General features: G+C 40.2%; 1 protein-coding gene across 6 annotated transcripts in view; it reads right to left on the bottom strand.

Moving 5' to 3' along the window:
- Nucleotides 1–12,174, bottom strand: part of MAPK9 (mitogen-activated protein kinase 9) — a 62,633-nt gene that overhangs the window by 28,427 nt on the left and 22,032 nt on the right. For all 6 annotated transcript variants that reach the window (XM_037992664.2, XM_037992666.2, XM_037992662.2 and 3 more), the window contains 3 exons: nt 10,234–10,363; nt 5,935–5,993; nt 2,836–2,974 (listed from right to left, as the gene is read on the bottom strand). In XM_037992664.2, coding sequence (XP_037848592.1) covers nt 2,836–2,974; nt 5,935–5,993; nt 10,234–10,363 — 328 coding nt within the window. The remainder of the gene's footprint in view (nt 1–2,835; nt 2,975–5,934; nt 5,994–10,233; nt 10,364–12,174) is intronic.

Raw genomic sequence — 12,174 nt, 5'->3', positions numbered from 1 at the left:
AGAACTCACACTGGAGAGAAACCCTCTGACTGTAAGGAATGTGGTCAAGTCTTTAGATATTCCAGTTCTCTATATAAACATGACAGAACTCACACCAGAGAGAAACCCGCTGACTGTAAGGAATGTGGTCAAGTCTTTAGATATTCCAGTTCTCTATATAAACGTGACAGAACTCACACTGGAGAGAAACCCGCTGACTGTAAGGAATGTGGTCAAGTCTTTAGATATTCCAGTTCTCTATATAAACATGACAAAACTCACACCAGAGAGAAACCCTCTGACTGTAAGGAATGTGGTCAAGTCTTTAGATATTCCAGTTCTCTATATAAACATGACAGAACTCACACCAGAGAGAAACCCTCTGACTGTAAGGAATGTGGTCAAGTCTTTAGATATTCCAGTTCTCTATATAAACATGACAGAACTCACACCAGAGAGAAACCCGCTGACTGTAAGGAATGTGGTCAAGTCTTTAGATATTCCAGTTCTCTATATAAACGTGACAGAACTCACACTGGAGAGAAACCCGCTGACTGTAAGGAATGTGGTCAAGTCTTTAGATATTCCAGTTCTCTATATAAACATGACAAAACTCACACCAGAGAGAAACCCTCTGACTGTAAGGAATGTGGTCAAGTCTTTAGATATTCCAGTTCTCTATATAAACATGACAGAACTCACACCAGAGAGAAACCCTCTGACTGTAAGGAATGTGGTCAAGTCTTTAGATATTCCAGTTCTCTATATAAACATGACAGAACTCACACCAGAGAGAAACCCGCTGACTGTAAGGAATGTGGTCAAGTCTTTAGATATTCCAGTTCTCTATATAAACATGACAGAACTCACACTGGAGAGAAACCCGCTGACTGTAAGGAATGTGGTCAAGTCTTTAGATATTCCAGTTCTCTATATAAACATGACAGAACTCACACCAGAGAGAAACCCTCTGACTGTAAGGAATGTGGTCAAGTCTTTAGATATTCCAGTTCTCTATATAAACATGACAGAACTCACACTGGAGAGAAACCCGCTGACTGTAAGGAATGTGGTCAAGTCTTTAGATATTCCAGTTCTCTATATAAACATGACAGAACTCACACCAGAGAGAAACCCGCTGACTGTAAGGAATGTGGTCAAGTCTTTAGATATTCCAGTTCTCTATATAAACATGACAGAACTCACACTGGAGAGAAACCCGCTGACTGTAAGGAATGTGGTCAAGTCTTTAGATATTCCAGTTCTCTATATAAACGTGACAGAACTCACACTGCAGAGAAACCCGCTGACTGTGAGAAACGTGGCAGAGCATTTAGGTATTCCAGTCCTGTATGTAAACATGAAAGAACTCATACTTTGTAGAAATCCTGAGAAAGTAAGGATTTGGGGAAAACATTCAGTTAATTCAGTTATCTTTGAAAACATGGAAGAAATTATACTGGAGGAAAACAGTATAATTTGCATAATATGCATAAGAGAAGTGTGATGACGCCTTTATATGTTCCAGTTACCTTTGAACACATTAAAAAGCATATGCAATGTTTCCATTTTCCTTTGAAAATACGAAAAAAAAAACCTACTACTGGAGGAAAAATTCTATGCATGTAAACAATGTGGTAATGTCTTCAGTCTTTCCAGTTCTACTTGAAGATATAAAAGAACTCGTTTCTGAAAAGCCCTGTAAATGTAAAGAATGTGGGGATGCCTTTGTTTCTCTCGGGAACATTCAAAGACATGATGTATGCAAACTGGAGATGGATCTTTAAACACAAGAAGGTATTCTGTATCTAAACCCTAGTAGTTTGCCAATAAGTTTTCATTTTAATAATTATTTCAAAAGTCATCTGAGAACTCCCACTGAAAACAAATCTTATAAATTTAAGGAATTTGGAAAGCCTGATGCAAATTAAATATTCCACAATGCTCAAAACATGCACATGAATGAAATGTTATACAAGTTATAAATAGATTGTGTTTGTCAGTGGCTCATTTTTTTTTTTTTTTACATCAATTCCATCTTTCTTTTTTATGAAAAATGTACTGTTTTTTGGCAGGAAGAAGTTTATTTCATTTTCTTTGCTAATAAAAGTATTGTTATCAAATTGCAAAAAACAATTATATCGTGATAGTCTGCTTACACAGCTGTACAAGTAATAATAACAAAACTTGTAAAATCAGCTCAGCGAGAATTATATCCTAGCTCCCCAGTTTATTAAATGTTTTCCTGACAGTACAGTCACACTGTCAGTCAAATCCCAGCCTGTGCCGAGCCCACAGGCCTGCTCTGAACCCTTGTGGCACGGGTCCAGGTCACTCCCACCAGTGACGCAGGGAAGCTGGCAGGGCAGAATTTTAGGATAAGAGAAATGGATATTTGGGTCATTATTTAAGAAAGTTAGTTCTCAAGCAGCTGTCTCACTGACTACTTGGCCTTTAAGTTCCTTGCTCATTAAAAATGGGCTTTCAAATATGGCAAAAATATTAACCATAGGTGAATGTAGACAAATGGTAGTTGGAAGTTCTCTGTCCTATTCTTGTAATTTTTCTCTACATTTTAAATTACTTTAAAATGAAAAGTTTAAAAAAATGTATTCTTGTGCAGTATCTGACCGAGAGTGCAGTATCTGGCTGTGTCCACGGCAGCTCGCCTAGCCTGGCACGCCGGGCGGCTCCACAGAGGCTTCCTAGAACGACTCTCTTAAAACACAATATGATTCCATCATTTATTTGGATTTTCAACCCTAATAATTGTTTTTAAATGTTATTTTGTACGTAAAGGATTATGACAACCAAATGATTATGTTTTAAAAATAAAATTAATACATCACTACTTACTCTATGAATTATACCAGCTGAATGCAGATGTTTAATACCACAAAGCATCTGGTAAAGAAGGTAGGACATTCTTTCATGATCCAGCTCCATGTGAATAACCTGACATAAGTTAGCATCCATTAACTCCATAACCAAATACCTGAGGAAGAAAAGGTCAGTTATGTATTTGAAAATTATCCAAAGTTCCTTTATGACTAAATTTCATGAAACGGTAACTTACTTCCAATCACTGCACTGGCTAAAGTAAAAAGATAACTTGGTATAATGGAACTTTCTAAAAATTTTCCAAAGAATATATAAATAACACTTACTGTCTTACAAGTTAAAAATTAAACAAACAAAAAAACCTTTAATAGCACGGTAAATAGAATCTCAAACACACACAGTTTCCTACTTCTTACATTTTTGGCTGAAATCCTCCTTACCAGCCTAAAGACCATGCTGTTACAGGCTCATCAAAAATAACACATGTACCCTCTGGTGGGAGATGCTGATAATGGGGGAGGCTCTGCATATTAGGGGCTGGGGATAGACAGGAACTCTGTACCTCCCGCTCAATTCTGTTGTGACTCTAAACTTGTCTACAATATATATGTGTTTTTAAAAGTGATCATATAACAACAACAAAAAGGACACTTGATCCCACTCCCCCCTCAGCAACTCCCCAACTCTTTGCTCCCTTTGCCAGCAAAACTCCCCAAAGAGGCATCTCATGTGCTAGCTCCAATTCTTCTCCCTTCATTTTATTTTTTAAATTTTTTTGAGACAGGGTCTCACTCTGTCACCCAGACTGGAGTGCGGTGGCGTGATTTCGGCTCACTGCAACCTCCACCTCCCGGGTTCAGGTCATTCTCATGCCTCGGACTCCCAGAACTGAAAATTAAATACAAAAAAAAAAAAAAAAAAAAAAAAAAAAAAGCCATCATGCCTGGCTAATTTTTGTATTTTTAGTAAAGACGGGGTTTCGCCATGCTGCCCAGGCTGGTCTCAAACTCCTGACCTCAAGTGATGCACCCACCTCAGGCCTTCCAAAGTGTTGGGATTATAGGCATGAGCCACTGCACCCAGGCTTCTCCCATTTTTTTCTTAATCCCACTTGGATAAGGCTTGTGCAGCCGCCATTCTGATGAAACTGTCCTCCTCAAGGTCAGTGATGGCTTCCATGCTGCTAAATCCACTGGCCAGTCCTATAATCCTAGCTGGTCCTGCCCTGTCCTGTCTCCAACTTCTTGCTGTCAAAATGCCCAGCAACTGGTCCTTGACCCTCTTCTCTTCTATAACAACACTCACTTTCTCAGTGATCTCAGTTATAGGCCATCAGCTCCCAAAGTCCTACCTTCAATTCAGATGTATCTCCTGAACTCCAGGCTCGTTCCTCTGCCTCCCTATTCCCAGTTCCACCTTGATGTCTAACAGGCATCTTAAAGCCACGTCCGAAACTGAACTCCTGATTCCACCCCCAGCCCAGTCTGCCTTCTCACAGCCTTCCTCGTCTCAACTGAGAGCTCCTCCATCCTTCAGGTGCTCGGGCCAAACAACTAGGTGTCATTCTCACACCACACATCTTATCTATCAGCTAATACTGTGGCTCTACCTTTAGAACCATTTCAGCATCCAATCTCTTCCCCTCTCACCCTTCCTATTACCCCTCTGGGACAAACCGACCCTCCAAAATGCCTTAACAGAATTGCTGCAATAGCAGTAACTGATGTTCTGCGCCCCCACCCCTCACAGTGGGTCACCAACCCAGAAGCCAGAGTCATGCTTTTAAAGCAGAAGGCAGGCGAGCTCACCGCTCTGCTAAGACTCTTATTCCGACTTGCCTTAGAGCAAAAGACATCCTGACAACAGCCTGGGGCCCGCAGTGTTCACCCTCTTCTCTTCCCCTGCTCCCTCATCTCTAGCCACACCACCTCTTGACGGTCTTGGAAAACACCAGGCGGGAATCCGCTGCTGTCCTGAGCGTTGTCTGTTCCTTCTATCTCCATTCTACTTGCCCCCAAGTATCTGTAGGACCGACTTCTTGATCTCCTTCAAGGCGTTCTCCACATGTCACCAACTCACGGAGGTCTTTCCCCAGCCACCTTATTTAAAACTGCAGCCTCAAGTCCAACCCTCAGCACTTTTGATCCCCTGACCCAGCTTGACCCTTTGTCCACAGCACTTAGCGCTTTTTTTTTTTTTTTTTTGAGATGGAGTCTTGCTCTGTTGCCCTGGCTGGAGTTCAGTGGCGCAATCATGGCTCACTGCAAGCTCCGCCTCCTGGGTTCACGCCATTCTCCTGCCTCAGCCTCCCGAGTAGCTCGGACTATAGGCGCCCGCCACCACGTCCGGCTAATTTTTTGTGTTTTTAGTAGAGACGGGGTTTCGCCATGTTAGCCAGGATGGTCTCGATCTTCTGACCTTGTGATCCGCCCGCCTCGGCCTCCCAAAGTGCTGGGATTACAGGCGTGAGCCACTGCGCCCGGCCAGCACCTAGCACTTTCTATTGGACTACACGTGTTCCTCATTTATCATGTTACCTGTCTGTCTTCCCTGACAGGCTCCAGGGAAGCCAAGTATGCCAAGTCCCAGAGAGCGCCCAGCACACAGAGGGCACTCAGATACTTGTTAATGACTGAACACACCAATAAATTAAAGATGAAGTTGGGCATTACGCCTCTCAATAGATTAATACTTCATTGCACTGTTAGTAAGATGATTCTACTTAAGATTCTGGAAGTACAGAATCTTAAATAGAATTAGTGCCTTAATCATTACAAATAATACTCATAAACTCCTGAACCCTAAAATCCTGGCTATGAGGGACTTGAGAAAAACATTTTATAGTTCAGCAAAACACATCAGTGATCCTAGTCTGCTCTGAAGAATTCTTTCCAGTCATCCTTTATCTGTTATGAAGACGAAAACCCATGTGGTACAAATAATTAAATATTACCATCAAATTTTCTAAATATTTCTCTGCAGCAGAGAAAGTTATCTGTGATGTCACAAAATGTATTGCCACCTACGTTTCCTAAGTATAAAAAGCAGTTGCTGCCTTTTCTAGATGTTCACTCTTTGATGTACAGTGCATTACTGAATAAAAATGATACTTACACATCTTGAAATTCTTCTAGAGTTTTTTGTGGTGTAAACACATTTAACAAACTAATAATCTGAAAAGAGAAAATTAATTGTACTTCAATATGTCAGATGACTCTACTTGATTACAAAACTTAAGTTTAGTATCGAAAAGCATTAAAACTGGGGAAAACAATCACAGCAGAACTCAGTACTTATTATTATTACTGCTTTTACCAATTACATGGCATTTGAGAAAAATTAAACATCAATTAATGGAAAGATGCACTTTTAATCAAATCACTTTTATGTGTCCCTAGTGACTTAATTATTACAGAATTTAAACACATAATGTCTTTTTGAACATAAAAAAGTAGAAGTTATGGTAACAAAACACTAAATAAAGCAGTATGTTAACTCTGAAAACTTAAATACTATGCACAAATTTCTAAAAAGGTTTGAAATATGGAGGCTAAGCTCGTATTTTTGGGGTGACAAAGTAAAAGGCCTCAGAGCCTCGTATTTTTACTTCACGAGGGTTCAGAGCGGATCCTGCTGCAGGCCTCCATCCTGGCACTCTGACACGACTTGGCTTTGTCCCCACCCAAATCTCATCTTGAATTGTAATCCCCATAATCCCCACGTGTCTAGGCAGAAGCCTGGGGGGAGGTGACTGGATCATGGGGGCAGTTTCCCCCATGCTGTTCTTGTGATAGTGAGTGAGTTCTCCTGAGATCTGATGGTTTTATAAGGAGCACTTCCCACTTTGCTCCTTACTTTTCTCTCTCCTGCCGCCTTGTGAAGAAGGTGCCTGCCTCCTTTTAGTCTTCCGCCTGATTGTAAGTTTCCTGAGGTCTCCCCAGCCACGTGCAACTATGAGTTAATTAAACCTTTTCCTTTATAAGTTACACAGTCTGGGGTATTTCTTTACAGCAGTGCGGGAACGAACCAATACACCCCATGGTGTAAACAGCGAGTCCCACGGCTTAGGCACCAAACATATAACCTCAGTCATTCCAGATGACTGAGGGAAAGATGAATTATCCATTATATAGGATTGGGGTGATCGGTTAGCTAAGGACAAAAATAAAACTGCATCCATATTTCAATCTTTATACCAAGATAAACTCAAAATGGAACAAAGATTTAAATCTAAAACATGAAATAAAACATCAGAATATGATAAACATTTATATAATCTTGGTGTAGAAAAATCTTTTCTAAACATGACAGGTAACCTAAGGGATCTGATTACATTAAAATGAAACAAAAAAACAGGTGATAAAAAATCAGTATGTCAACAACACAGTCAAATGGGAAAAAAAAAAGTAAAGGGCAATAGTTTTAATATTAAAAAAAAAAAAGCCCTCCTTCAAATGCAGAAGAGACCAGCAGTCCAAAAGAAAAATGGATTAAGGCCATAAAAATTAAATTACCAAAACACATAAAAATAAATGACAACCAGCCGGGCGCGGTGGCTCAAGCCTGTAATCCCAGCACTTTCGGAGGCCGAGACGGGCGGATCACGAGGTCAGGAGATCGAGACCATTCTGGCTAACCCGGTGAAACCCCGTCTCTACTAAAAAAATACAAAAAACTAGCTGGACGAGATGGCGGCTGCCTGTAGTCCCAGCTACTCAGGAGGCTGAGGCAGGAGAATGGCGTAAACCTGGGAGGCAGAGCTTGCAGTGAGCTGAGATCCAGCCACTGCACTCCAGCCTGGGCGACAGAGCGAGACTCCGTCTCAAAAAAAATAAATGAAATAAAAAATAAATAAATAAATTACAACCTCACAAATAAAAATATCATTTATCTATCAAATTGGCAAAAGTAAAACAAAAAAAATCAATGATATGTAGTACTGGGGGATTCTGAAGTAACAGACATTCTCAGATACTTTGTTTTTTTTTTTTGAGATGGAGTTTCACTCTTGTCACCCAGGCTGGAGTGCAATGGTGTGATCTCGGCTCACTACAACCTTCACTTCCTGGGTTCAAGGGATTCTCCTGCCTCAGCCTCCCGATTAGCTAGGATTACAGACACCTGCCACCATGCCCAGCTAATTTTTGTATTTTTAGTAGAGACAGCGTTTCACCACATTGGCCAAGCTGGTCTTAAACTCCTGACTCAGGTGATCCACCTGCCTTGGCCTCCCAGTGTTGGGATTACAGGCGTGCACCACAGCGCCCAGCTGACGCTTTTTTTTTTTTTAAGAGATGGGGTCTTGTTTTATTGCCCTGGTGTGCCTTAAACTCCTGGCTTCAAGCGACCCGCCTGCCTCAGCCCCATAAGTAGCTGGGATTACAGGTGGAAGGGACCATGCCCAGCTTCTCAGATACTCTTAATGAAAATATCAAACTAATAGTCTGCCTTGAGGTCAATTTGTCAGTATATATTAAAGTAGAATATATATAAACTAGAAGTGTGTACTCTGACCCGGCAATGTTGGCCAAGAAATTCACCTGGACAAGTGTGCAAAAACTCAGGCGTAAGAATGTTCATTGCAACACTGCTTGTAACAGTGAGAAACAAAACAATCTATCCAACAACGGGCGGTTGGCAGTCTCTTAAATTACTGTGCATCTGCGCTATGCAGTCATTTAAAAACTGGCTTGTATCTATGTTAAGTACATGAGGTCAACCCACGTTGCGCGAGGAGAAAAGCAGGATGAAGAATAACACGATTAATCTTGTTTATGTACTTGTGTACATGTATGCATAAGAATGCTCACCAAATTGTTAATGCTAGTACTCTGTGGGTGGTGGTAGTCAGGAGTTTTTACTTTTTTATATTGCTTGAATTTTTAAAAATAATATATATTTTTTGTAACCTGAAAAATTTTTTTAAATAAACAAGTAAAATAAAGCAGCATTAGAGAAATTAAAACCAACTCAAGTCACAGACTCAAAAGAAGGAAGCTCAGGAGTTTAAGACTAGCCTAGGCAATGCGGTAAGACCCCAACTGTACAAAAAATTTTAAAAATTGTCAAGCACGGTGACACACGCCTATAGTCCCAGCTACCTGGGGGGCTGAGGTGGGAGAATCACAGCCTTGGTGACAGAATGAGATCCTGTCTCAAAGAACAAATAAAAAAACAAAACAAATAAAAAAACTCCTTCCAGATTTAACATTTTATTTTAATTTATTTATTTATTTATTTATTTATTTATTTATTTATTTTGAGACAGAGTCTCGCTCTGTCGCCCAAGCTGGAGTGCAGTGGTGCGATCTCTGCTCACTGCAAGCTCCTCCTCCTGGGTTCACGCCATTCTCCACCTCAGCCTCCCGAGTAGCTGGGACTACAGGCACCGCCACCACGCCTGGCTAATTTTTTGTATTTTCAGTAGAGACGGGGTTTCACCGTATTAGCCAGGATGGTCTCGATCTCCTGATTGTGGTGATCCACCCGCCTCGTCCTCCCAAAGTGCTGGGATTACAGGCGTGAGCCACCACGCCCAGCCAACATTTTATAATTTTATAACTTGGCAAAGTTATCAACGTAATGCTCAGCAGCAACCACTAGGAGAACATACAATGTGCCTGATTGAGCACAACTTCATTTTCTAGAAACATTATTTCTCCGTAAAATTTAGTGCTTTGATTTCTGTCGCGCTTCCAAGAATAGCTACTCTAAATGTAACATCATCTAATAAGTGTATTTGAAACTGAGATGTCATATACAAGGTAAAAAATTACTTATAGAACAATATCTTTCCACAAAATATTTAGTTGTTTCTCAATTTGTTGGATCAATACTGTTCCTATTTTACAGAAACAGTATCAATTGATATGCCTACTTTGGTTGAGTGACCTAAATTCCTATGTACCATAATGATGCCTCTTTCTAGCTTCAATTTCCCCAATGTTTATTAAGAATTTTATCAATAAAAAATAGGCCGGGCACGGTGGCTCACACCTGTAATCCCAGCACTTTGGGAGGCCAAGGCAGGTGGATCAAGAGGCCAGGAGATTGAGACCAACCTGGCTAACACGGTGAAACCCCGTCTCTACTGAAAATACAAAAAATTAGCCGGGCGTGGAGGCGGCGCCTGTAGTCCCAGCTACTCGGGAGGCTGAGGTGGAGAATGGCGGGAACCCGGGAGGCGGAGCTCGCAGTGAGCCGAGATCACGCCACCGACCTCCAGCCTGGGTGACAGAGCGAGACTCCGTCTCAAAAAATAAATAACTAACTAACTAAAGTAAAATAACAATGTTAATAGCCACTTTTATCCTTAGCTTATCCTAGATCTGAACTCAATGTATCTGCAGAAGACCCTGAAGATTCTCACATGATTGACAATATGGAAGCACACACAAAACACACACAACTTACATTTTTATGATTGACACATTTTAAGAGGACGAGTTCACGATAAGCTCTCTTTGCATGAGTTTGGTTCTGAAAAGGACGGCTTAGTTTCTTGACTGCAACATTTATCCCAAGAACTGTATCAAATGCAGCACTAGAATTAGGAAATATCATGCACAATCCATTAGAACCGTTTTGGAAAATACAGCAATGCCAGAATATACATTGAATATATTATGTTTTTAATAAGTAACAAGGAAAAATCTGCTTATTTCCATTCAAAGTACCACACATATGAAGAGCACAGTGAGTTGGCTAAGACTACAGCATGGACTAACTCCTTTGCAGAGACACATTTCAGCGACAGTTAAGATGGAGTTCGGCAATCCTTCACACACCAAGTTTTCACAGTTTAGATTACATTCAAAACCAGATTAATTTAACAGAGAGTGCATAAAACCAGTCAAGAAATGAAATCTTCAGTTTAAACATGACAAGTTGGAAACAAAGTCACTGTTATCCCATCTTAAAATGTGTATATTCTGGAATATCACAGTAGAGGAAATGGTTGAGTTGATGAGAAGAATACAATAAATCTAAAGTTTGAGTCATTGTGTTTTTTTCTCACATAACAGTACCTAATAAGAAGCCAAAATTTCAGCTCATGGTAAATGCCCAAGATACAAAATCTCTAACGTAAGCGACTGCTATATAAAGTTCTTTTAGAAATATCTCCTCCTACTACTATGGTAAGAATAAAATTTGGAGGCTGTGTTTCCAGATCTCAAGTTTCCTGTTGAAATTCTGTTCATTTTCCCCCAGAAAATAGATATGAAAAATCAAGTAGCCTGATGGCACATTTTTAGGTTTCTAACTGGTACTAAATAGTACCATTTGTGTTATGACCTCTGGGCTACCCATCAGGGCTAACAGTTACTAAAGGCCACCTGAGAACCTAAGCACTGATTTAAATATTGCTTCTATTTCTTTATTCTATTGAGTTTATAACATTGTTTACATTTATTCTCTTCTATTAATGCTTTTTGCCAAACAACTCGAACTTAATTCAACGTTTTAAAGTTAAAGGCTGTCTGCTGTAGCATTTGGTTAAGAAGCTACCTTACTTTAATTCAGTTCATATTATGTGTCTGTCTACATACATATGTAAATCCACAGGCTCATACGCAAATTGTACCACTTATATGAATTATAAAATGATGAGGATACATCCATGTGTGAAACAAGTAATTAACATACATGTAGCCATCAAAAGTATTTATACTTGTATACTTCTCAGACTCAAGAATTTGAAAACAGGCCAGATGTGGTGGCTCATATCTGTATTCCCAGCACTTTGGGAGGCCAAGGCAGGCAGATCGCTTGAGCCCAGGAGTTTGAGACTAGCCTGGGCAATACAGTGAAACCTTGTCTATACAAAAAATACAAAGATTAGCTGAGTGTGGTGGCGCATGTCCGTAGTCCCAGTTACTCAGGGGACTGAGATGGGGGGATTGCTAGAGCTGGGGGTCGAGACTGCAGTGAGCAGTCATCCCTCCACTGCACCCCAGCTTAGGTGACAGACTGAGACCCTGTTGCCCAGGGTCTCAAAGAAAAAAAAAGAATTTGAAAACAGACACCCTTTTTTGGTATCAAAAGTTTTTGTCCAAAATTTCAGTTAGGAGGAATAAGGTCAGGAGGTCTACTGTGAGATACAGTTACTGTAGTTAATAACAATGTATTGTATTCTTGAAAATTGCTAAGAGTAGATTTTTTAAGTGTTCTTGTCAGAAATTTTAAAGAAGTATGTGAGGTAATGCATATGTTAATTCGTTCAATTTAGCTAGTCCATAAAGTATACATATTTCAGAACAATATGCTGGACACGATAAATATATACAATTTTTATTTGTCATTTAAAAAATGTGTTTAGCTAACACAAGCCAAATGGACCAGGTCTAAGTATCT

This window comes from Chlorocebus sabaeus, chromosome 23 (genome assembly GCF_047675955.1).
Source record: "Chlorocebus sabaeus isolate Y175 chromosome 23, mChlSab1.0.hap1, whole genome shotgun sequence".
In the NCBI taxonomy this organism is placed as follows: domain Eukaryota; kingdom Metazoa; phylum Chordata; class Mammalia; order Primates; family Cercopithecidae; genus Chlorocebus; species Chlorocebus sabaeus.
Note: the sequence above shows the minus strand (reverse complement) of the source record. Positions and strands in the feature narration are given on the sequence as shown.